Here is a 24,836-nt window from a genome sequence, read left to right as displayed (position 1 = left end):
GTAGTGGTATAGCACCCGTAAATAGCCACTACACTCTAGCCTGAGCAACAGAACGAAACCCTGTCTCTTATTTTTTAAAGTTTGAATAAAGGAACCTAACAGATGCCAACTTGTGGACCTAGGTTGGATATTGATTTGGTCCAAATAGCTGTGAATAACATTTGGGTCACTTGGGGGAAACTCTGAATATGGTATGGGTATCTAGATTGGTTCTTGACCTCTAGAATTTTGCTTTTAGAGACAGGGTCATGCTCTGTCACCCAGGCTAGGGTACAGTGGTGTGATCACAGCTCACTGCAGCCTCTAACTCCTGGGCTTAAGTGATCCTCCTACCTCAGCCTCCTGAGTAGCTAGGACTACAGCTGTGTACCACCATGCCCAGCGAACTTTTTTTTAAAATTTATTTTTTGTAGAAATGAGGACTCACTCTGTTGCCCAGACTGGTCTCAAACTCCTGGCCTCAACCAATCCTCCTGCCTCAACCTCCCAAAGTGCTGGGATTATAGGCGTGAGCCACCATCACCACGCTCAACCAAGAACATTTACATAAAGGGAAAGGTAAAGATACTGACCAAGGCCGGGCACAGTGGCTCACGCCTGTAATCCCAGCACTTTGGGAGGCCGAGGCGGGTGGATCACGAGGTCAGGAGATCGAGACCATCCTGGCTAACATGGTGAAACCCTGTCTCTACTAAAAATACAAAAAAATTAGCCGGGCTTGGTGGTGGGTGCCTGTAGTCCTAGCTACTCGGGAGGCTGAGGCAGGAGAATGGTGTGAACCCAGGAGGTGGAGCTTGCAGTGAGCCAAGATCGTGCCACTGGACTCCAGCCTGGGCGACACAGTGAGATCCCATCTCAAAAAAAAAAAAAAAAAAAAAAAAAAAAGATACTGACCAAAACCAAAAAGTTATAACGCAGTATGATCTCAATTTGGGTTTAAAAATACCACACGTATAGACACACACACATATACAAAAAAGATCCAGAAACATATGCACTAAAGTTATTAAAACAGTGATGACCTCTGGTTATTGGAAATATTTTTTTAATTTTGCTTATATTTTTACCAATTTCTTTCTTAGGGTCTCATTCTGTCACCCAGGCTGGAGTGCAGTGGTAAGATCACTGTTCACTGTGGCCTCTACCTCCTAAGCTCAAGTGATCTTCCCACCTCAGCCTCCCAAGTAGCTAGGACTACCAGCACACACTACCATACCCAGCTAATTTTTGTATTTTTTGTAGAGATGAGGTCTTACCAAGTTGCCCAGTCTGGTCTCAAACTTCCGAGCTAAAGCGATCTGCTTGCCTCGGCCTCCCAAAATGCTGGGATTACCAGTGTGAGCCACCGTGCCCTGGCCTATTTTTCTAAATTTCTACAATGCACTTTACTGCTTCTATAAAAATAAAAGGTTATGGGCCGGGCGCGGTGGCTCACGCTTGTAATCCCAGCACTTTGGGAGGCCGAGGCGGGCGGATCACGAGGTCAGGAGATCGAGACCACGGTGAAACCCCGTCTCTACTAAAAATACAAAAAAAAAATTAGCCGGGCGTGGTGGTGGGCGCCTGTAGTCCCAGCTACTTGGAGAGGCTGAGGCAGGAGAATGGCATGAACCCAGGAGGCGGAGCTTGCAGTGAGCCGAGATTGCGCCACTGCACTCCAGCCTGGGCGACAGAGCAAGACTCGGTCTCATAAAAAATAAATAAATAAATAAATAAGTAAAAGGTTATTTAATGTAAACAAAGTGTCTATGAATAACCACGTGCATGTGATTGACAATATTGTACTGTACACTTGGAAACCGTTGGATGAATTATTTGAATTTTTTTTTTTTTGCCACAAGAAATAAATTGAATTGTTTAACGCTGAAGTCTATGTCACTTTCTTGCCTGAATCCTCCAGATGACCCACACCTGTAGGAAAGTTCAGTCCTGGCATTTGAGGGTCTTCACAACATGGTTCCTGATCTCTCCAAATTCACCCCAGGACTCTGTTGCTAGTCTAACTTTAAGCTTTATGAGCAAGTGCTGTACTTTCTGACCTGTGCCTCAAACTGTTCTCCTCCACTTCTCCACGTCAAGTTTCCCACCTTCCTTTAAGGCCTAGAAACCGTATTTTATATGGCATTGCCTTCCTTGCAGCCCCATTAACACTGTGTGCCTTGTTGATAGCTCCTGTTTCCTGACAATAAGGCGTTAACATGAGGTTCTCTGAGGTCAAGCCCAAATTCTCAATCCAGTGCTCTTTCCACTCTATCATATTCCCTCTACTCTGTATATCTGGTTGAGAATCAGCCAGTCAGAAGGTACATGCTGCCTCCCTGATTCCTCTCACTAGTGTCACTGTTCTGTTCCAAAGCTTTATTTAGCCAAAACCTGTCAATAGGGTCTGAGTCCAAAACTCACCACCTGCTGGCCAAGGGTGGAACTAAAGGTACTTTTCCCTCTCCCACTACTATGGTCTCCAAAGACAACGCAATTCTGAATTTCCATTTTACATGGGAACGTGAGTCCACACTTATCTCAGTAGCTTTATAAAAAAAAAATCCAAATCCCATATTAAGTATTTTAATGCTCTTAGTGGGTTGTAGGGCTGAGCAAGGGTTAGCAAACCACTTGACACTTGCCACAGTTCAGCTGAAATGGAAGACCTGCATCCTTCATGGGCATTGTGTCCACTGGACTTTCAGGGGAATTTGTGGGATCAGTACCTTAGATCGATCGATCTAGATATATATAGATAGACAGATTTTTTTTTTTTTTTTTTTGAGATGGAGTCTCGATCTGTCACCCAGGCTCATGGCAAGCTCTGCCTCCCAGGTTCATGCCATTCTCCTGCCTCAGCCTCCCGAGTAGCTGGGACTACGGGTGCCCGCCACCACACCCAGCTAATTTTTTGTATTTTTAGTGGAGACGACAGGGTTTCACTGTGTTAGCCAGGATGGTCTCGATCTTCCGACCTCGTGATCCGCCCGCCTCGGCCTCCCAAAGTGCTGGGATTACAAGTGTGAGCCACTGCGCCTGGCCAGATAGAAACATAGTTTAAGACATTAGATATGTTGTTCCATCTTTGTTTTTGCCTCTGTGGCATACTGCTGGTCCTCTATTTGATACCACATTCTTGGTCAGAAACCCAACCTCTAATCGCAGTGTTTACCCTATATAAAGTGATCAGCTACGGTAAGATCACATTCCAATTTCTTTCTAGGAATAATGTGAGGGGAAAGATGGACTGCCTATACAATTTGCCTCTTGGTTTAAGTATGCAGGTTTCTGCAGTTTAGAAAGCATTTTTCAATCATTTTATCAGACTAAGAAACTTGAGGCCACAAAAGAGCTATCACCTTGTTCACAGCTATACAGGTATAACTGGCAACTCACATGTAGAAGAATGAAACTGGATCCTCATCTCTTACCTTATACAAAAATCAATTCAAGGCCTGGTGCAGCGGCTCATGCCTGAAATCCTAGCACTTTGGAGGCCAAGGTGGGTGGATCACCTGAGGTCAGGAGTTTGAGACCAGCCTGGCCAACATGGGTGAAATTCCATCTCTACTAAAAATACAAAAATTAGCCAGAGGCGTGGTAGTGCATGCCTGCAATCCCAGCTACTTGGGAGGCTTGAAGCAGGAGAATCACTTGAGCCCGGGAAGCAGAGGTTGCACTGAGCTGAGATGGAGTACTCTGAGCCTGGGCAACAAAGAGAGATTCTATCTCAAAAAAAAAAAAAAAAATCAACTCCAGATGGTTCAAAGACTTAAGTCTAAAACCTGAAACCATAAAAATTCTAGAACATCAGAAAAACCCTTCTAGACATTGGCTTAAGCAAAGACTTCATGACCCAAGAACCCAAAAGTAAATGCAACAAAAACAAAGATAAATAGACGGAACTTAATTAAATTAAAAAGCTTCTGCACAGCAAAAGAAACAGTCAGCAGAGTAAAAAGACAACCCACGGAGTGGGAGAAAATCTTTGCAACCTATACACCCAACAAAAGACTAACATCCAGGATCTACAAGGAACTCAAACAAATCAGCAAGAAAAAAACAGTCCCATCAAAAAGTGCTCTAGGACATGAATAGACAATTCTCAAAAGAAGATATACAAATGGCCAACAAACATATGAAAAATGCTCAACATCACTAATGATCACGGAAATGCAAATCAAACCCACAATGTGATAACACCTTACTCCTGTAAGAATGGCCATAATCAAAAAATCAAAAAATAAAAGATGTTGGCATGGACGTGGTGATCAGGAACACTTTACGCTGCTGGTGGGAATGTAAACTAGTACAACCACTATGGAAAACAGTGTGGAGATTCCTTAAAGAACTAAAAGTAGCACTACCATTTAATCCAGCAATCCCACTACTAGGTATCTACCCAGAGGAAAAGAAGTCATTGTATGAAAAAGATACTTGTAAATGCACGTTTATAGCAGCACAATTTGCAATTGCAAAACTAATGGAACCAGCCCAAATGCCCATCAATGAGTGGATAAAGAAATTAAATTGTGGTATACCTGAGGTCAGGAGTTCAAGACCAGCCTGGCCAATATGGCGAAGCCCCATCTCTACTAAAAATACAAAAACTAGCTGGGCGTGGTGGCATGTGCCTGTAATCCCAGCTACATGGGAGGCTGAGGCAGGAGAACAGCTTGAACTCGGGAGGCAGAGGTTGCAGTGAGCTGAGATCATGCCACTGCACTCCAGCCTGGGTGACAGAGGGAAACTCCGTCTCAAAAAAAAAAAAAAAGAAAGAAAGAAATTGTGGTATATATACATACCAGGGAATACTACTCAGCCATAAGAAGGAATGAAATAATGGCATATGCAGCAACTGGAACACCATTATTCTAAGTGAACTAACTCAGGAATGGAAAACCAAACATCTTATGTTCTCACTCGTAAATGGGAGCTAAGCTATGAGAATGCAAAGGCGTTAAGAATGACACAACGGACTTTGGGGACTCAGGGAAAAGGTGGGAGGAGGGGTGAGGGATAAAAGACTACACACTGGATACGGTGGACACCACTCAGATGACAGGTGCACCAAAATCTTAGAAATCACCACTAAAGAACTTATTCATGTAACCAACCACCACCTGTTCCCTAAAAACCTACTGAAATAACAAATACCAAAAGTGCAAAAATATCCGTTTCGCAGCATGAGTTCCAGAGCTCCTCTAGTTTAATCAACCAGTGTTAAGTATCATGCATCCTTGAAGATTACCTATGTAGACCAAAAGGGAGCCTGGTCTTGCCTAGTATAAAGTCTAGGATGACTAATACCAGTGTTGATCATAATCCTGAAGGACACAATCCCAAACACCATAACCCCAAATGTTGAAGTCCCAAAAGATCAAAATCCTTAAAATCACAACCTGGACAAAATAAAATTTCAAATTCTGGGGAAAGGATTAGTAAGTTTTTCGTTGTAAACAAGACAGTTGCATCATGTTATACAGAACTATTACCTTGTTATTAAGTATGGTTTAGAGAGACACATAAGGGTGCCAAGCTGCCAATGAGCAGAATTGTGTACTTAATTTTAGGTATCCATTTTACTGGATTAAGGAGTATTTAGAAACCTGGTAAAGCATTATCTGGGTGTGTCTGTGAGGTTATTTCTGGGGATTAGTTTGTAAGTCTGAGTGGACTGAGTGGGGAAGATCTGCCTTCAATGTTGGTGAGTACCATCCAACAGACGGAGGCCCAGAGAGAACAAATACAGAAGGCAAACTGGTCTCTAAAAGCTAGGATAGATCTTTTTTTTTTTTTGAGACGGAGTCTCGCACTGTCGCCCAGGCTGGAGTGCAGTGACACAATCTCAGCTCACTGCAAGCTCCACCTCCCGGGTTCATGCCATTCTCCTGCCTCAGCCTCCCGAGTAGCTGGGACTACAGGCACCTGCCATCACACCTGGCTAATTTTTTTGTATTTTTAGTAGAGACGGGGTTTCACCGTGTTAGCCAGGGTGATCTCGATCTCCTGACCTTGTGACCCACCCGCCTCGGCCTCCCAAAGCCCTGGGATTACAGGCTTGAGCCACTGTGCCCGGCCAATTTTTCTTTTTTTTTTAAGATGGAGTTTTGCTCTTGTTACCCAGGCTGGAGTGCAATGGCTCGGTCTCAGCTCACCACAACCTCCGCCTTCCGGGTTCAAGCTATTCTCTGCCTCAGCCTCCTAAGTAACTGGGAGTACAGGCATGGGCCACCACGCCTGGCTACTTTTCTATTTTTTTAGTAGAGATGGGGTTTCTCCATGTTGGTCAGGCTGGTCTTGAGCTCCCGACCTCAGGTGATCTGCCCACCTCAGCCTCCCAAAGTGCTGGGATTACAGGCATGAGCCACCACGCCCAGCCTAGGATAGATTTTTCTTCTGGTGCCTTGGACATTAGAAATTTGACTCCATGACCACAATGTTGACTCTGTGTGTAAGCATTATATGTGTGCATAAAAATGTTGAAAGTTCCTCCATAAATGAAGAGACATGTTTTTTGTACATGTGCATTTGTGAAGGATAAAATTTCTCAAGACCTCGTCTCTTTGGGAGACAATGCAGTGATTAACGCAACAGTTTTTGAACCATCTCATCAAGACTTAGGTTTTCTGTCACAGTATTACAGATGACCAGTTATAAAGCTAGGTGCCCACAATTACCAAGCATAGTGACAAAGCATTTACACATTTCACTTTTTGACCTATTTCTTTATGAATGTTTCATCTGCTCATCACCGTTATATCTGTGCAACTGTCATTGGTATACGAGTCTTTATCTTGCAAAAATGTTACTATTCCCTATTTTATTGTGTAAAATGACCTATGAAACGTTCTGTTGTGTTGTTTCTCAAATAAATACGCTTTTAAAAATGTAAGTAAATTTTCAAAGAATGTTTAGTATTTCTTCCAGAATTGTATTTTGGGATTTTGACCTTTTGGGATTGTGATTTTCAGAATTTTAGACTTTAAGGATTTTGATCTTTGGCGATTACAGTCTTTTATTCAAAATTATGGTGTTTAGGACTGTCTTTTGAGATTATGTCCCAAATCCAATCAACATATATTTAATTTAGTAATTTATTTTCTCTGCACTACTCTCTCTCTGGGTAAGGCATCATTGTACTGACCCCAGAAGCACTAAGTGATTGCTGTTGAAGAGGATAGTCTATTTTCTGTTTGGAAAAAAAAAAAAATTCAATACTAAAATTTTGTATTAACAAAAAGCTTTTTTTTTTTTAATCAAACAAAGTACATAAAATAAAGGTGGACACAACTGTAAGTGATCACCAACCAGGGGATGTTTGGGATTTTTAGATGCATTAAAAGGAAGTATAGAGAATATCCACCTGCAAGTAAGATTGTATTCTTTTGCAACCCTGCGATTTTCAAATGGCACCCCAACAGTCTCTGGTCAGGATAAGGGATCCTGCAGGCCTAGCCTTACCGTCCACATCAAATATAGGTGGAGGGATGCCATATTCTCCACATTTGGAGCTCTGTCAGGCTGCTCCCCTTCCACCGGTACTATCCAGTGATACTGCAGACACAGGGTGAGGCAACAGGAGACATCATACTGATGTTGAACAGGAGAGGAAGAAGGTGCAATCTTACTTCCAGGATTTCACATTTGGAAGAATGCCTTGGGAGTGGTGGGTAGCCCAAGGCTCTTCCCAGGAAAAGAAGCAGGCACAGGGCCCAGGACTCAGGCTCCATTTTGACCCAACGTTTATTGTCCTTTTACAACATGTCATTTTTTGGTTTAGAAACTGCTTGTGATTAGTTTTCCAACATTAACTCAAAAGCATGTAAAATAAATCAACCTACTCTCTATATAAACATCCAGCAACTGTGGCCCCTACCCACCTACCCAGGTTGGATAGGGGGAAGGGAGGGCTCGGGCAGCATTGAGTCAAGTGCAGATGCTTTACTGTGGCGGGTGGCAGTAGTGCCTTGGTTCACACCCCACACAGGTCCCCTGCACTGCCCCAAACTACAACAGAAATGGCATAGGCCCAAGGCCCAATTCCCTGTTGGTAATTCACTCTCCGCCTACCAAATGAAAATCGCTTTTATTTTATCGCTTTTGTTTTATATTTTTGCAACAGAAACCCCCTGTCCAGAGTCAGACTGTAGCTGAACTGTTCAGACTGAAGAATGGAGCAGGCTGTGGGCGCACCCCTGGTCCCTCTCCTGGGCAAGCGCCCCCACCCCCAGGGAACAAGGTCCAGGCAGGCCAGCTCACTGCACGCTGGCCACCACCACTTAGCCATACAGGTCATCATCATTGTCTTCTGTGTATACACTGCCACCTGTGCCGCCTCCACTGCCCTGACTGGGGCCAGCTCCACCCTGGTTCCCTGAAGGGAATCTGTGTACAAGAGCAAAGCCAAAAAAGAGGGTTAGGACAGGGCCTGTGTAAAATTTCCACAACTACCCCTCTAGCTTCCTTAGGACTCCCATCCCTTTTGGTGTAGGTCCCCAAAGTAACTTAAGCACTGTCTAATGCTCCCAACCAACTTACCTGAAGCTGCCAAAGCCCCGACTCTGCTGAAGGGTCTGGGCGAACATCTCATACTTCCGAATGTCATTGTCACTGACAGAACGGCGCGCAAAGCGCATGGCTTCTTCAAAGTGATCTCGACGGATCTCAGGCACTGGATCATCCTCTTCTACCTCCTACAGTTGGTAAACACAGATCACTAGGGCTAGTTAAAGCCCAGCCTGGATTTCATCCCTGGCCTCCCATTACTGCAGTTTACTGGTCTCCTTGCCCTTCCAATCCAACCTGAGGTAAGATGCTAGGCCATGCTTCCTAAAATTGAGCCACTGCTCTGCTTAAAAATTTGTCAATGCACTCTGGAAAAGGGAAAACTGTAGGGACAGAAATCACATCAGTGATGGGGCTTAAGGAGGGGAGATGTTGACTGAAGTGGCTAAGGAAACTTTGAGAATAGAAATTTTTTTTTTTTTTTTTTTTTGAGACGGAGTCTTGCTCTGTCGCCCAGGCTGGAGTGCAGTGGCGCGACCTCAGCTCACTGCAAGCTCTGCCTCCCGGGTTCACACCATTCTCCTGCCTCAGCCTCCCGAGTAGCTGGGACTACAGGCGCCTGCCACCGCGCCCGGCTAATTTTTTGTATTTTTAGTAGAGACGGGGTTTCACCGTGTTAGCCAGGATGGTCTCGATCTCCTGACCTCGTGATCCGCCCGTCTCGGCCTCCCAAAGTGCTGGGATTACAGGCGTGAGCCACCGTGCCCGGCGAGAGTAGAAATTTTAAGTCTCAACTGTCGTAGTTATAGAACTTACATACATTTGTCAAAAAGCATGGAAATGGTACCTAAAAAGAGTGAATTTTATTGTATTTACATCATACCTCAATAAACCTTAATACTTTAAAAGGAAATGCCAATGGCTTTCAGTGCTTACCACATTTGGATTACAACCTACCTAGCGGTCTCACTTCCAGTGACATATATACTCTTGAATCTACCCAGGGTTTCCCAATGATTGCAATCCTACTACTAGAGCACATTATTTGGGCTGCTTATTCCCTTTATTCAAATTCTACTCTCTTCACAGCCTAGCTCAAAACCTATCTCTTCCATTGAGAAGCCAATTGCTGTGACTTATGTGACTGCTTCCTAGGATTAGTTCATCAGTAGTTTTTAAGCTTTTATGGGAGAGAGAAGGGATGTCACAGACCCTTCAAAAGGGAAAGAAAGCCATTTATTTGCTCATTAAATCCCATGTTTGGAACTTAATGAATTAATTAAGGGTAACACAAGACATAGTGGAAAACAAGTGAGATGACAGAGATCCTACCTTTATGGAGCTTACACACACAATGAATTTACCTTTTCATTTTGGGAGGTCCGTGGACCCTATCCCTTCCCCAACCATCAGGGATAGGTATATGAGTCTTATCTCAGTTCAAAACCTTGCTCTGCAGCTCACGCCTGTAATCCCAGCACTTTGGGAGGCCGAGGTGGGCAGATCACAAGGTCAGGAGATCGAGACCATCCTGGCTAACATGGTGAAACCCTGTTTCTACTAAAAAGAATACAAAAAACTAGCCGGACATGGTGGCATACGCCTGTAGTCCCAGCTACTCGGGAGGCTGAGGCAGGAGAATCGCTTGAACCTGGGAGGTGGAGGTTGCAGTGAGCCGAGATCATGCCACTGCACTCCAGTCTGGGAAAACAGAGCGAGACTTAGTCTCAAAAAAAAAAACAAAAAACAAAAGACAAAAAAATCTTGCTCTGTTTGGTGCACTCTCATACTTTGATTTCCCTCATGGAGCTTGGTTCAGACTGAGAATGGAGCCTGCCCATCTCTTCTCGGCCTTATTCCAAATTGAATGGATTCACCTCAGCATTCTTTATCTTTGATGCCCTATTAAAATTCTTCTCAGTTAGATGATCTTTCCAATAGCTTCTACTCTCAACTCCAGGGCATGATGGTGGCTGTTGCCTGGCTCCCCATGATTGGCACATCTGGGGAAAGGATGCAGACTCACCATGGCTGATGGGTTTGTCTGCCTCTCTCGTTCTCGCCTAATCTCACTCTCGATGGATTCACGGATGGCCAGCTTGCAAGCACGCTGGCAAATCTCTGTCAGGTCAGCTCCAGAGAAGCCATTAGTCATTTTAGCCAGGAACTCCAAGTCCACATCCTAAAAGCAGCAGCAGAGGTACCTTAGCATTTAGCCTCTCCTCTCAAGATACACAGATCTTTGGGCGACCCAAGCACTCCCAACTACAGTTTACCCCTTCTTTGGCCACCCCATTTTATTCCTGATTCTAGATTATCTTGATATCCTCAAAAATTCTACTTTCCCTTTAGACCAACCCTAACCCCAATGGAATCTTGTCCAGAAACTAAAGAGCACTCCGTACCAGCCTGAGGACTCATACAAGTCTCCCATAGCCCATGATCTTGCACCTGCCTTGGCAACTGGGGACTTGCGCAGGTTAGCCTTGAGGATGGCAACACGGGACTTCTCATCAGGAAGTGGGATGTAGATGAGCTGATCAAGACGGCCAGGTCTGAGGATGGCAGGATCAATGATGTCAGGCCGGTTGGTAGCGCCAATGATAAACACATTTTTTTTTGTGGACATGCCATCCATTTCTGTCAGGATCTGGTTGATGACTCGGTCAGCAGCCCCACCACCATCTCCAATGTTACCTCCACGAGCCTTGGCAATCGAATCCAGCTCATCAAAGAATAGCACACAGGGGGCAGCTTGGCGGGCCTGTAGGAGGAATGGATTGATTCAAGCACTAACAAAACTAGATCTCTCTGGCCAAACGTGATGGCTCACACCTGTATTCCCAGCACTTTGGGAGGCCAAGGTGGGAGGATCACTTGAGGCCAGAAATCCGAAACCAGCATGGGCAACATACTGAGACTTCATCTCTACAAAAAATAAAAAATTAGCCAGATGTGGTGACGCACGCCTGTAGTCCCAGCTACTCAGGAGGCTGAAGTAGGAGAATTGCTTAAGCCCAGGTTTCAAGGTTATAGTGAGCTATGACTGTACCACTGCCCTCCAACCTGGGCAACAAGCCAGACCCTGTCTCGAGAGAGAGAGAGAAAAAAAAAATAACACTAGGTCTCTCAGACCTCAGAAAGAAAATCAAGTGACTCACTGTGCAGTTAAGCAGCCAGCAATAAGAATGTTTCAACCCTCTTACAGAAAAACAGCCTCTATTCCTTGCCCTCAGGCAAATCAATACATAGTTCAGCCTACTGTAGCTCACCTTGTCAAAGATTTCTCTGACATTGGCCTCAGACTCCCCAAACCACATGGTGAGAAGCTCAGGACCCTTGATGGAGATGAAGTTGGCCTGGCATTCATTAGCAATGGCTTTGGCCAACAAAGTTTTCCCACAGCCAGGAGGTCCATAGAACAGAACTCCCTTGGAGGGTGTCATGCCAAACTTCAGGAATTTGTCTGGGTGCTCCACAGGATACTAGGAGGAAAAGGAAAGAGGGTTCAAGGCTACCTCAAGGCTACCTCCACATTTTGAAGGAAACCTAACTAAACAGAAGCATCCCCTCCATTATTTCATGGTGTACCCAATGGTATCAGATCCAGGTTCTCTAGAAGCAGACTCCTTAGTGCCTCAAACCTAAGAACAGCAGGTTCCTAAGTCGTGCTCTCACAACTCTTGCAGCAAATGTGTTGACACCCTGAGATCACCCAGGTCAATTACAATGTACTGAGGCAGTGACTCACCCTGGACCAAGTTACCCTACCTGGACCAGCTCCTGAAGCTCACGTTTGACATCCTCTAGGCCCCCGATGTCTTCCCAGGTTACCTGTGGCACCTCTACCACGGTTTCCCGCAGTGCTGATGGGTTACTCTGGCTCAAGGCCCACTAGAAAAGGAGGGAAACTGGGGATGAGACTTCACAGGGGAGGGGTCAAAGCACGTACGTGTGTACCTGAGGCACGGGTGTGGTCCTTACCCGGAAGTCATCCATAGTAACTGCTAGAGAGTTCATGACCTCGGCATCTATGGTCTCATCCTCTAGGTCAATGAGATCCATCTTCTTGCGGATGGCTTGCAGAGCAGCCTCTGAGCACAGGGCTGCTAAGTCAGCACCCACATGCCCGTGAGTCTCATTGGCTACCTGCAGAGAAAGATCTACTTACTATGCTGCCTCAAAGACCCAGCTGCTGCAGAAGGCTCAGAGACAATAGAATCCTTCCCCTGACTGCTATCCCTAGGTCCTCTCATTTCCTTGAATATATACTAGCAATACCTTTATGGGCTGGGTTTTAAGTACTTAATTCTGGACTTGGGACCTAGAAATAAAGCTGCTCCAACAATTGATTTACTCTAAATGCAGCATCAACTATGAAAAATGCCAACTCCAATTTCCTGGAATCAATCTCAGATTACGTCCTTTCCCCTGTCCAGAAGTCAAAACCCATCTCTTCACATCTTAACCTTATGTCTCTAGCCAGTTCCCAACAACTGCCTAGAGATATTGTAATGCCTGGTCAGCCCTCATCATCACTTCACCTGTTCCAGGTCCACATCATCTGCCAGCTTCATGTTCTTGGTATGGATCTGAAGAATCTCTAAGCGTCCTGTAGCATCAGGAATTCCAATATCTACCTCCCTGTCAAAGCGACCTGTGGGACAGTGCACAAACATAAACAGGGCTCATTTCTAGTCCAGAGGTAAGAAACAGGCCTAGGGTGACCAACCATCTCAGCCAGCACAGGATTGTCCTAATGTCAGCACTGAAAAAGTCTCAAGCCCTGGGAAACCTTTCAGTCTCAAGAAAACCAGGGTGGTTGGTCACTCTAGACAGGATGTAGGATAAAGAAAAAAGACCCCTGGACCCAATCACTGTTAAGGGCTTCAAGAGGATTAGGTGACTTAGATGAAGGAGAGAGGTAGGACCTAAGCAAGGACAGGGTCAAAAGTATCTGGAGTCCTTACCAAATCGCCGTAGAGCTGGGTCAATACTATTGGGTCTGTTGGTTGCTGCCATGACAATCACATGTGCTCTCTGCTTTAGGCCATCCATGAGGGTCAACAACTGTGATACAATGCGCCGCTCCACCTCGCCATGAGTCTGCCACAACAGGATGTCTGGTCAGAAGTGAAGTCAGGGCCTTTCAACCCCCCGCTATCCCCTCAGGTAAGCTCCTACTTTCTCTCTTTTGGGAGCGATGGCATCCAGCTCATCAATGAAGATGATAGCAGGAGCATTCTTCTCAGCCTCCTCAAAGGCTTTACGAAGGTTGCTCTCAGACTCACCAGCCAATTTGCTCATGATCTCAGGACCTGAAAGGATACAGAATGGAGACAATAACAAAATGATAGTCTTTCCCAAATCCTTCCAAAAATCAGTTATCTTGCTTGTTTGGCCCGGAGACAGGTCCTGGGTGAGAAGGTGGTAACCTCTGCCTACTTCTCACATCCTCTACTAGCCATTATCCCAGGACAGCCACCAGGCAAGGCTGCAGAGAAGCCCAGGGACTCAGTATACTCTTCTCGCAGTTGAAGTGTAAAGGTTACAGCAAATGCTCTAGGACCTCTGGCCACAGCAGAGAGATGGCACACCACTAAATAGCATTCTCCAAGAGCCAGTGATTGAAGTTCATTTTCCCCAAACCCTCTCAAATCACTAAGCATTCACCCTTTGATTTCTCATTCTAGCTTGCTTCTGCTCTTTAGTCTGTCCACAATCTTTCTCAAAGGGGGCAGGACAGGGAGCACCAGTGTAAAATATCTTCCCTTTATTGCTCATCTGTGTGTAACATACCCCAGCATAAGAAATACGCTATAAAGGTGAAAGAGGGCATGGATGCAAAAAGGATGTGTTCGTAAGTGCTCCAGCTCATAAGCCCAGCTCAAAATTGGGTCTAGCTAGACACAAGATGAACCAAACATCTTACCATTGATCAAGAAGAAGAAGGCTCCAGTCTCATTTGCTACAGCTCGAGCAATCAGGGTCTTTCCTGTTCCAGGAGGTCCATAAAGCAGGATTCCTCTAGGAGGCTGTGGACCAATACAGTGTGATTAGGTTCCCACCTTCTCCAAAACCCTAAAATGGCTTGACTAGGGCTCCAGAGAGGGTGAGAATCAGGCTTCAACCCTGACGATATTAAGAATAAGCCCTCAGCAGTAAATGCTAAGAAGACGATTTACTTTAGGCCACACTCATTTCTATTACTAGCAGGGAAAATACTGCTAGAAAGTGGGCAATATTTATGATTGCAACTTGCATAGGAGACTAAGGGCAGAGAAACCATAGTCCAAATGCATTTGAAGATACATGACTGGGGAAAGGCAAGAGGCCATTACACTAAGGGATCAATTTTAGACAGACCAAGGGCCACAGACTAGCTAAGCCATTTAAGAGAGCAGTGTCTATTTTCTTCATTGCCAGAAGATCACTCACTCCAGTAATCATGCCCTCCAGAATTTATCACATTGGAATGCTGTTTCTTACAATCATTTTTCTTCTTCGACACTACCCTTTCTATGGCCTCATCCACAAGCAGAGCATGTAAAATGAAAATTATTTGTGTGACACCCACTAGGAAAATAAGTAACTTCATCTTCAGTGTGTTCCATGATACAGAAAAGATTGGGAAGCTACACTCTAGACCAATAGTTCTCAAATGTTTTAGACTCAGAACCCTTTAACACTCTGAAAATTTCCTTAACTTCCTTACTTCTACTGGGTGACACTGCTCTAGACAGGCTGGCAAACTATGGTGAGATTTGTTTTTACAGGGTCCATTGATACAAGAATGGCTTTTATATTCTAAGAGTTGTAAAGAAAAACCCATATATATATATGTGTGTGTGTTTTGTGCACACATGCACACAACAGACAATTTAATTAGCCTACTCTGGTTTTAGACCATCAGCTCTAATAAATTTACAGCCTTAGGTAAACTAAAGGATACATTATTGCCCCTCTAATCCAAGGCAGTAATGAAAGCCATGCATGAAAATAGTCCCAGGATTAGATATTGGGTATTAATCACCACTTTAGACTTGATCCCAGAGCCCAGGATGCTCACCTTCACACCAATTGCCTTAAAGAGGGCAGGATGTCTCAGGGGCAGTTCCACCATCTCCTTTATCTGAGCTAGCTGCTTCCTGCAGCCACCAATGTCATCATACCCTACTTCATTCAAGGACTCTTCCTCATCCTGAATATGGAAGAGATAAAGAAAGGAGAAGGCAAGAATATTATATTAGCAAAAGCTGAGTTTCTCTAAATCATTCCACTACCTAGTGTGCAAAAACCTACCGTATAAGAAGACTCTCAACCCGGCATGGTGGCTCACATCTGTAATCCCAGCACTTTGGGAGGCAGAGGTGGGAGGACTGCTTGAGTCCAGGAGCTCCTGGGCAATACAGCAGGACCCCATCTCATTAAAAATTAAATTAAATTTAAAAAAGATTCTCCTCTAAAGGGATCCGGCCTCAAAGAACAACTACAAAAATCCCAAGGCAAAGATTTCTAGCACAGTCCTTGCCTCTCACATTACTCGTAGTCTTACTGAGAAGGGGTCTCTAAAATCTGAGGCTGGAAACCCTGGGAATGGGCAGAGGCCTGAAGCCACTATCAGCTTTACTTCAAAAATGATTTCAATCACTTATATATTTTGGGTTCAGTCTAATTTTTGAAATTCCTGGCATTAGGTAAATCCAAGAAACAATCAGGCCCAGAAATGAATAGCTGGCAGGTTTCTCATCCCTGAAAGATGGTTAGTTCTCCAAAGAACACCCAGTCTTTTTCTTTTTTGAGACAGAGACTCACGCTGTCACCCAAGCTGGAGTGCAGTGGCACAATCTCAGCTCACTGCAACCTCCGACTCCTGGGTTCAACTGATTCTCCTGCCTCAGCCTCCTCAGTAGCTGGGATTACAGATGTGCACCACCAGGCCTGGCTAATGTTGGCATTTTTAATAGACACGGGGTTTCACCATGTTGCCCAGGCTGGTCTTGAACACCTGACCTCAAGTGATCTGCCCACCTCGGTCTCCCCAAGTACTAGGATTACAGGTGTCAGCCACCGCAGCCGGCCGAGCACCCAGTCTTGACAGTTACCACATGATGCCACACTGAGTAACCATGAAATTGGATACTGGAATCAGGGAGAAAACTCACCTCTCGTTTGATAGGCTCCCCTTCGCAGTGGATTACTGTGTCTGGAGCAACAATGCAATAAGGGCTAGGATCTGTTTCCACCACTTTGAACTCCACAGCACGCATCCCACCACGGACAAGAAAAATGTCTCCTGTGAGAGCAAACAGTACAAGCACAGTTAGAGGTGTCAACTACAAGACAAAGTGAGAACTCATCAGACCCTGGGGTCGAAATGCCAAGCTCATTAGATTGAGCCCTTCATTAGATATTACCCTATCTCTCCCCAACTGCACCCCACCTGTCTTAATAAGCAGCAGGAAAGAGGAGAAAGGTAAACTGTGAAGAGTCCCTCTGACACTCAAGAGGTCAGTGAACAAAACCTGACACGTCAGAAGCCCATCAAGTTCTGACTTCTGCCATATAAGTAGCCCAAGTTTTCACTACAACCACCAATGGTAGAACTGTGCACTCTGGACCCTGACCCAGCCAAAATGGACCACCTTCTCCTTCAGAGATCCATAAAGATAGCTTACTCTCCTGGAACAGAGAAGGGGAGAGATGGAGCAAGGGAAGCATGGAGGAAAGAAGGGGGGTAAGACATATGAATATGTGTGCAGGGTTTGCATGTGTGTGTATACAAATATATGAAAATGAGTCTAGCAACCAGGCGCAGTGGCTCACCTGAAGTCAAGAGTTCGAGACCAGCTTGACCAACATGGTAAAACCCCGTCTCTACTAAAAACACAAAAATTAGCCGGACGTGGTGGCAGACGCCTGTAATCCCAGCTACTCGGGAGGCTGAGGCAGGAGAATTGCTTGAACCCAGGAGGCGGAGGTTGCAGTGAACCGAGACTGCACCATTGTGCTCCAGCCTGGGGGACAGAGCAAGACTCCGTCTCAGAAAAAGAAAGGAAAATGAGACTAGGCATGATCGCTCATGCCTGTAAACCCAGCACTTTAGGAGGCCATGGCAGGTGGATCACTTGAGCCCAGCAGTTTGAGACCAGCCTGGGCATCATAGTGAGACTCCGTCCTTTTTTTTTTTTTTTTGAGACAGAATCTTGCCCTGTCACCCAGGCTGGAGGACTGTGGCCCGCTCTTGGCTCACTGCAACCTCCACCTCTTGGGTTCAAGCAATTCTCATGCCTCAGCCTCCCAGGTAGCTGGGATTACAGGTTCCCACAATGGGGTTTCGCCATGTTGGCCAGGCTGGTCTCGAACTCCTGGCCTCAAGTGATCCACCCGCCTCAGCCTCCCAAATTGCTGGGATTACAGGTGTGAGCCACGGTGCCCAGCTGACCCCATCTCTTAAAAAATGAAAAGCATAAAAGATTAAAAAAAAAAAAAGAAAAAGAAAATGAGATGAAGATATTCCAAGGTTTATTCCCTACAGTCAATAATCCTGAAGCTCAGAATTAGCTCTCACCTTTCCGGATGGGTCGATAAGCTTCCAGGAAGTACGGCTTAAGGTATACCTCAAAGAGATTACCAGTAATGCCTTCCACCGTGTCATCAATGGGCAGCACGTGGATACGTTTGCCGTACTTCACATCAGGGCATGGCTGGATGCTGAGGATGACAAGCAGACTCCATATTACCAACCACACTTCGGGCCCAAGCACTGGGTGTCCAAAAGGGCCTGGCACAGATAGCTGATAGTAAGTGAAAAAGAAAAGGCAGGATGGCTTTAGGTGAGGAGAGGAAGGAGAACAGGGTGGAAGTGAGGGCAAAGGAACAGCCCCACTCACTCCTCATCAGTGAGCCAAAATCAAGAGCCACACATTTAGAAACCCCACAAAGACATGCAGGGTCTTCAGTGAGATATACAAGGATGATCCCCTTCTAGCTAATATTGGTGACCCAATATTACAAGGGAAGGTCTTAAGCTAACAATTATCAGGGTCAGTGAAACAGAAGTGAAAAAAAACAAAATTATCTCAGCCAGGTGGTCAGAACACCTTGAGGAAGTGACTAAGCACCCCCAAGAAGAAAGCTACATGAAACTTAGACTCCATTAAAAAGAATCAAAAGCCTGAGACGATCCTGGCCAGGTGATGGTTGGTTGGGTAGGAGTGGCTAGAGATGACTCCAAGATGGGGTAACCTCTTGCCTAAAATTATGCAAGAACAAGCAAAATCACTCACATTGAGAGCTATCCTAGGTCTGGCTCCAACTATTCCTCTCTCCCGGGTTAACTTACGGGCTTAAAAGACCTGCTAGCAGCTCACCTTCCATGCCCATACCCCCACCTCATTCCAACCCCAACACAAGCCATTAACTGGACATACTAGTGAGAGCAGTGAGGAGGTTATTTGGCATATACATACACACCCTCGAGTGGTATCCTAAGCCAGGCTATAGGTATGATAAATTACACCTCTAGTAGGAAAAAATAAAGCCATCAAGAAAGTTACAGGAACGCCAGTTTGTCTCAAGGGACCTGCGGAAATGGATTTTGAAGTCCCAGGAAGGCAGAACCAAAACCTAAAGACAACCCTGAAGCATAAGTCTTCCCATGACCAGGAGGCTTCCTACATCGACAGGTGCCAAGAACTTGGTCCTGCCTGTAATACATGGGTCCTGCCTGTAATGCAGGCTATCTCTGGCCTCCCATCCCTGTGAAGCCAAAAACCCCACACACACCTGATGACATCCCCTAGCCGTACACGAAGGTTATTCCGAACAACTCTATTCATCCGAATCTTCTCATCAGAACAAGTATCATCAGAAAGGACGATGCAAACAGCTTCTCGTCTCTTCTTTCCTTTCAGCAACACTGTGTCACCTCGGAACAACTGCAATTCATCCATCTTGGGCTGAGGAAAGAAAGTTAAGGCCTTTGGGTCATTGGGCAGAAGGGGAGTAAGCAGAAGCCCCGGAGATTGGGATTCCCAGTAAACCCCATTCTATCTGCAGTCACTGCAAGAAAAACGAGAAAAGAAACCTGGGAAAATCCCTCAAGTAAGTGCAGTAAGGAAGGACTAGTCTGTGGCCACAGCTTACCTGCGACAAGGACACCACACTGTTGTCCTCATTGATGGCTTCATCAACAATTAACCGATTGGGACGGTTCTTCTGTTTGAGAATGGCTGTTGATAGGTCATCACCTTTTGAACTAGAAGGAGGAAATGGAGTCAGTAGATACTCCTGCCCCAAAGGCCTCACCAGTCTCTAAAACTCAACAGTGAATACATGAAGCTGTCCCTAGATCAGAAAGCTCAGATGAAGGAAAGGCAGCCAAGGTCACGAGGAGCAGTATCTAGCATACATATTACAATAGCCATTCCAGCAGCTCCTGGTATTCTGAGCATCAGTGTGATGCAAGTGAGTGATCCTGCCCCAGGGTCAGAAAATGATGGCCTAAGAAGAAGACATAATAGAAATGGAGGCTGAATAGTTATTAGAGAAATAAAAACAGTCTTAGACTTATAGAAGAGTGATTAAGAACAGGAACTCTATAGTCAGACCCATTGGGTCTGAATTCCAATTCTGCCACTGCTTAATTGTGATCTTAGGCAAGTTACCTAACCTCTGAACTTTGATGTTCTCCTCTATAAAAGAGGGAATATAATACTTATCTCACAGGTTTATTGTCTTAAGGGAGATAATGAGTGTAAAATGCTTAACATAATACCCGGCGCATGGTATTAATGGTCACCATGATTAACAGTATAGAGTAAAGCATAGGCTAACTTTCCAGGGAATGAAGTAAGCCAGACAACTTCCCTTGAGGCTCAGGGAGGCCTCAAGTTCTACCAAGCAAGCCTGGGGACAATGAAGCAGAATCATTGGCACTACCCTCCTTATAGGCTAAACCTGCTGATGCCAGGGCATTCCATAGTACCAAAGGAATGCCAAGCATAAAGACCATCATATTTGGAAAAAACACTAACAGACATGAAACTGCCAGAAAGAGGCTCAAGGTCAAAAGGAACTTCACAGTGATTTCTGCAAAAGTACACAATTCTATAGTTGGCTCAAAAAATCAAAACCAAGAAATGCTGAGACATGGGGCAAATCCAAATCCCTCTCACCCAAATCAAAGTCGACTGGGTCTACACTCAGTTTGTTATTTCCTAGAAGCTAGGATCATTCACCAGACAGTGACACCAACTTATTACCTAGCCCATTTCCAGCTGTCACTTACTAGACTCAGCGAGCTCCCTCTCCTTTTTTTTTTTTTGAGACAGAGTTTCACTTTTGTTGTCCAGGCTGGAATGCAATGGCGCAATCTCAGCTAACTGCAACCTCCACCTCCCAGGTTCAAGTGATTCTCCTGCCTCATCCTCCCCAGTAGCTGGGATTACAGGCACACGCCACCACGCCCGGCTAATTTTGCATTTTTACTAGAGATGGGGTTTCACCATGCTGGTCAGGCTGGTCTCGAACTCCTGACCTCAGGTGATCTGCCCACCTCAGCCTCCCAAAGTGCTGGGATTATAGGCGTGAGCCACGGCACCCAGTGCTCTCTCTCTTTTTAAGAGCGGCCTCGTGTTAGTAAGGCTCAGGAAAACACAATCATTAACCAAAGTAGGAAGGCCAGACAATGAAGGAAGCAAAGAAAAGTTTTAAAACGAATTTCTTCAATCAACAAATTCATGAGTGTCTATTATGTACCAGGCATTGTTCTAAGGGCTGGGGATACTGAAGTCAACAAAACAAGACAAAATAGTATTCCCATTGGAAATATCCTCACAATGTCCAAGAGACAGAGAAAAATGCTGTGCTCAGCTAGGAAGCCATGGGGTTCTTACATCTTTGGGTCCTGATACACCCAAGAGAAAAACAAACCCCATTCATCTAACAAAATGGTAGGCCTTCTGCTAACCCTCACGCATAGGGTGCATTTTTAACCACTGCCTCTAAAGTAGTTTCTAACGACAGTTTCCTCTGCTCAAATTTGCTTCCCGCATTCCAAAAGTGTGCCACTCTAGGCACAATGCTGCTGAGTAGGCAGACTTCCAATGCTTATCAACACACTGGAGGCCAGGCATGCTCAATGTGACAGTTGAGAGCAATGTAAACCCACGAGCTCTCCCACTCCTGTCCCATCAAAATACTCTTTCAGGGGCTGCCCATCTTCTTGCTTGACTTATAGAACTGGGACTGGAGAAAAATAAAATGCCAAATGCCCCTAGTCATCATAGTTTTTTATTTTTTGAAAAGGAGTCTCCCTCTGTTGCCCAGGCTGGAGTGCAGTGGCGCGATCTCCCTCACTGCAATCTCTGCCTCCCTGGGTTCAAGTGATTCTCCTGCCTCAGCCTCCAGAGTGGCTGGGACTACAGGTGTGCGCCACCACCGCCTGCATAATTTTTGCATTTTAATAGAGATGGGGTTTCTCCATGTTGCCCGGGCTGGTCTCAAACTCCTGACCTCAAGTGATCTGCCTGCCTCGGCCTCCCAAAATGGTGGGATTACAGGCCTGAGCCACTGTGCCCAGCCAATAGCTTGTATTTTAATCTCAAAGCTGCATCCTAGGAAAACCTCCATTCTGCCTGCCATCCCGGACTCTAGCGCTGGAGATGAGTGGTATGCCCTTTTCTTAAGGTAAAGCCTCTAATTCCCCATCTATCTACTGAGATCAGAGATGGTAATCTCTAAAAGAGTGAATTTGGCCTGACCATGGGCCAACAGCAGTTCTGGATACTCTTTGGGGCCATCCTCCATTGTCTTCTGTATAAGTCAATCCCTTTCCAGAACTGCACAGGGGACTCCACGGGACTTGGAGGGGGTTCAGCTAAGAGTCATCAAGGTGACCATGAGGTTAGAAACAGCTGATGATGCCAGGTTCCAAGAATTTTAGATTTTTACTTTTGAAAATAAAAGGCTGACTGCATATAAACCAAAAGAATACTTTCAGAATAAGTGACTCTTTTAAATAAGCAACTGAGTAATACTTTATCCCAATTCAGAAACTTGAGAAAAAGGAACACACCTCAAAAAACTAATCTCTTCAAGGAAGGAAGGTAATTTGCATAGAGTTTCCTTGGGCTGGCTGTGTGTTGTTTTTTTTTTCAGCCTCTAAAAGCTCTCTATTCTAAATTGAATGGGCTGAGGTAGCCAAGTTTTATCTAACGCTTTCCTGAGGGATGGAGGTGGGGTCAGAAAGCCCCAGAGCCCGGATAATTTCGCAATATAGCTGGTTGGGGAAAGGGGTGCGCGCACGTTTGTGTTTTTGAAGAGTTAGTGCAACTCTAAACTGCACACCACGAAAGCTGGAAATCTGGAAAGGCGCACAAAACACGAACTGAGATTCCAACTTTAGCAAGAACCTAAAATGTTAAAGAAAAATTCCTTTCTCCCCACCCACGAGTCATAACATTAAGGAAAACTGGCTCAAACTTTCTAGTATGAATAACAGGCCTGAAGTAAGAAGACCAGAAGCGAAAGGTAGGGCTCGCCCTCTCCCTAACAGTCCCTCACTACTCAGGTCACACACAGAGGATGCCCACCTCCGGCCCGGCCGACCCGGCTCCAAAAAGGCGGCTGTGAGCCTCCCTGAGCTCGCCGGGCCTTCCCCGACCCCGGCCTCCGCCTCGGTGGCAGGGCTCCTGAGGCCTTCACATGGCGCAAAGTCCACGCCCACCGGGCCCGGCTGGGGCCTCGGGCTCGCGGGGCCTGCTCTCTCCGGGGACCAAAGGCTTTCGGCGGGTGGTAGGCCGGAGGCAGACTGGCGCCCCAAAGCCCTGGGGCTCCGCGCCGGCGGTGTGGGCCGGAAGACCTGGCCAGGCCCAGACGTCCGTTCCAAGGGAGCCAATCGGGCGGGCCGGGGCCTGCATGACACAGCACGATCCGGCCCAGGCTCCGACCCGGGCCCAACGCAAGCCCCGCCTAGGGGGCGCGCGGGTGCGCAGCTGGCCCCAGCCGGGCCTGCCGGGTTCACGGCCCCTCACTCGCCCCCTAGCTCCCCTTCCCTCTTTCCTGGTCTCCACCTCTCTGACGCGCCCACGGCCAGGCCCCGCAGGGCCTACCCAGCGAAGCTGGTCCCGGTGCGCGCCGCCGGAGCAAGCGAACGGCGCGCGCACACTTACTCGGCTCCAGAAGCCATGGCGCGCGCCTCTTCCGGCCGGCGGCTGTGGCGGCCCGCGGGTAACGGCTACGAGCGGTGGCAAGCGACCGACTGGGCCGGGGCTCGGCTCTCCCAGGCGGTGGGCGAGCAGCGGCGACAAACCCGCAAGCGGCTTCCCTCTCGCTTCCTCCCACCGACAGCGAGGCGTCGGGCGAACAACGCTGGCTCCTGATCCGCGAGGTGGCAGTGGCAGCGGCAGCGGCTGCGGCAGCGGCAGCGGCAGCGACGACTCAAACGACGGTCGCAGACGCTTCGCTGAGACTGAGCCGAGAAGAGCCGAATCATCGGAAGGGAAGCTGCTCCCACCTCAGCCAATCAGCGCCTGCCCTGCGGACTCTCGCCCGCCTCTCCGCGCCTCTCCCCAGCAACCCGCAGACCAGAGCCAATCAGGAAATTCGCTTGCGGCCTGGCTCCCGCCTCAGTGATGCGACACGCCTAGTAACGCCACGTCAATTGGCCGCAACGCTACGTTTCCTCGACGGATTGGAATTCTCAGCCAATCGACGAAAGGAATAGGGCGAGATCGACTAGTGAAAGGAGACCCTTTAATCCCTTAGAGGCGGACTCTCCCACTTGGCTCCAGTTAATTGGCTCCGGAGTTTATCCTCCTGGAAGAACGTGGCACAATAGACTGAACCCTTGTATTAGTCTAGTCCTGTTGTGGTAACCCATACACCCATCTTCTCCCAAAACCTGGAGATCTTCGAAGACGCCATCACCACCCTGACACTTCTTGCTCCTTCCCAACGCTGCCTCCAACCACCCCTACTCTGAACTTTCTAACTAGCACCCCACTCCTACCCCATTGTCAATGCACCCTCTGGTAACCCCAATCCCACAGCCTTTGCAGTTTCTCAGCGCTTGTGCCTTTCTTCCTCCCGTCATTAATATTAATACCTTATAATAAGGCACTCAAATCCAGAGAAGTCAAAGGGCAACCGCAGAACACACAGCCAATTCAGTAGAACCCAAATTAGCAAGAAAACTGCATATGCTGGGACTTGAAAATCCTTGGGCCCCAAATAACAGGGGTCCCTGTTAGTAGTCAACAGGCAGCTGTTGGTGATATGCTGACTCAATTCACCTTTCACCCTGTACCCACACAGACACATTTGACTGAGACGAGTCGAAT

The 24,836-nt window shown here is 46.5% G+C and overlaps 1 protein-coding gene across 1 annotated transcript; it reads right to left on the bottom strand.

The window, feature by feature from the left end:
* Window positions 1–7,243: 7,243 nt before the first annotated feature.
* VCP (valosin containing protein) lies at window positions 7,244–24,200 on the bottom strand. The gene is made up of 17 exons (XM_030817528.1): window positions 23,667–24,200; window positions 19,639–19,750; window positions 19,279–19,451; window positions 18,062–18,204; window positions 16,656–16,786; window positions 15,560–15,691; window positions 14,423–14,525; window positions 13,675–13,808; window positions 13,461–13,596; window positions 13,035–13,147; window positions 12,475–12,639; window positions 12,262–12,384; window positions 11,763–11,975; window positions 10,946–11,254; window positions 10,517–10,672; window positions 8,524–8,678; window positions 7,244–8,370 (listed from the first exon to the last, which is right to left on the bottom strand). The coding sequence occupies exons 1-17, from the start codon at window positions 23,681–23,683 to the stop codon at window positions 8,265–8,267; spliced, it is 2,421 nt and encodes an 806-aa protein (XP_030673388.1). The 5' UTR covers window positions 23,684–24,200; the 3' UTR covers window positions 7,244–8,264.
* Window positions 24,201–24,836: the final 636 nt, after the last annotated feature.

The sequence above is a fragment of the Nomascus leucogenys genome, chromosome 8 (genome assembly GCF_006542625.1).
Source record: "Nomascus leucogenys isolate Asia chromosome 8, Asia_NLE_v1, whole genome shotgun sequence".
Classification (NCBI taxonomy): domain Eukaryota; kingdom Metazoa; phylum Chordata; class Mammalia; order Primates; family Hylobatidae; genus Nomascus; species Nomascus leucogenys.
The sequence above is the reverse complement of the archived record's forward strand: the minus strand, read 5'-3'. Positions and strand labels throughout refer to the sequence as shown.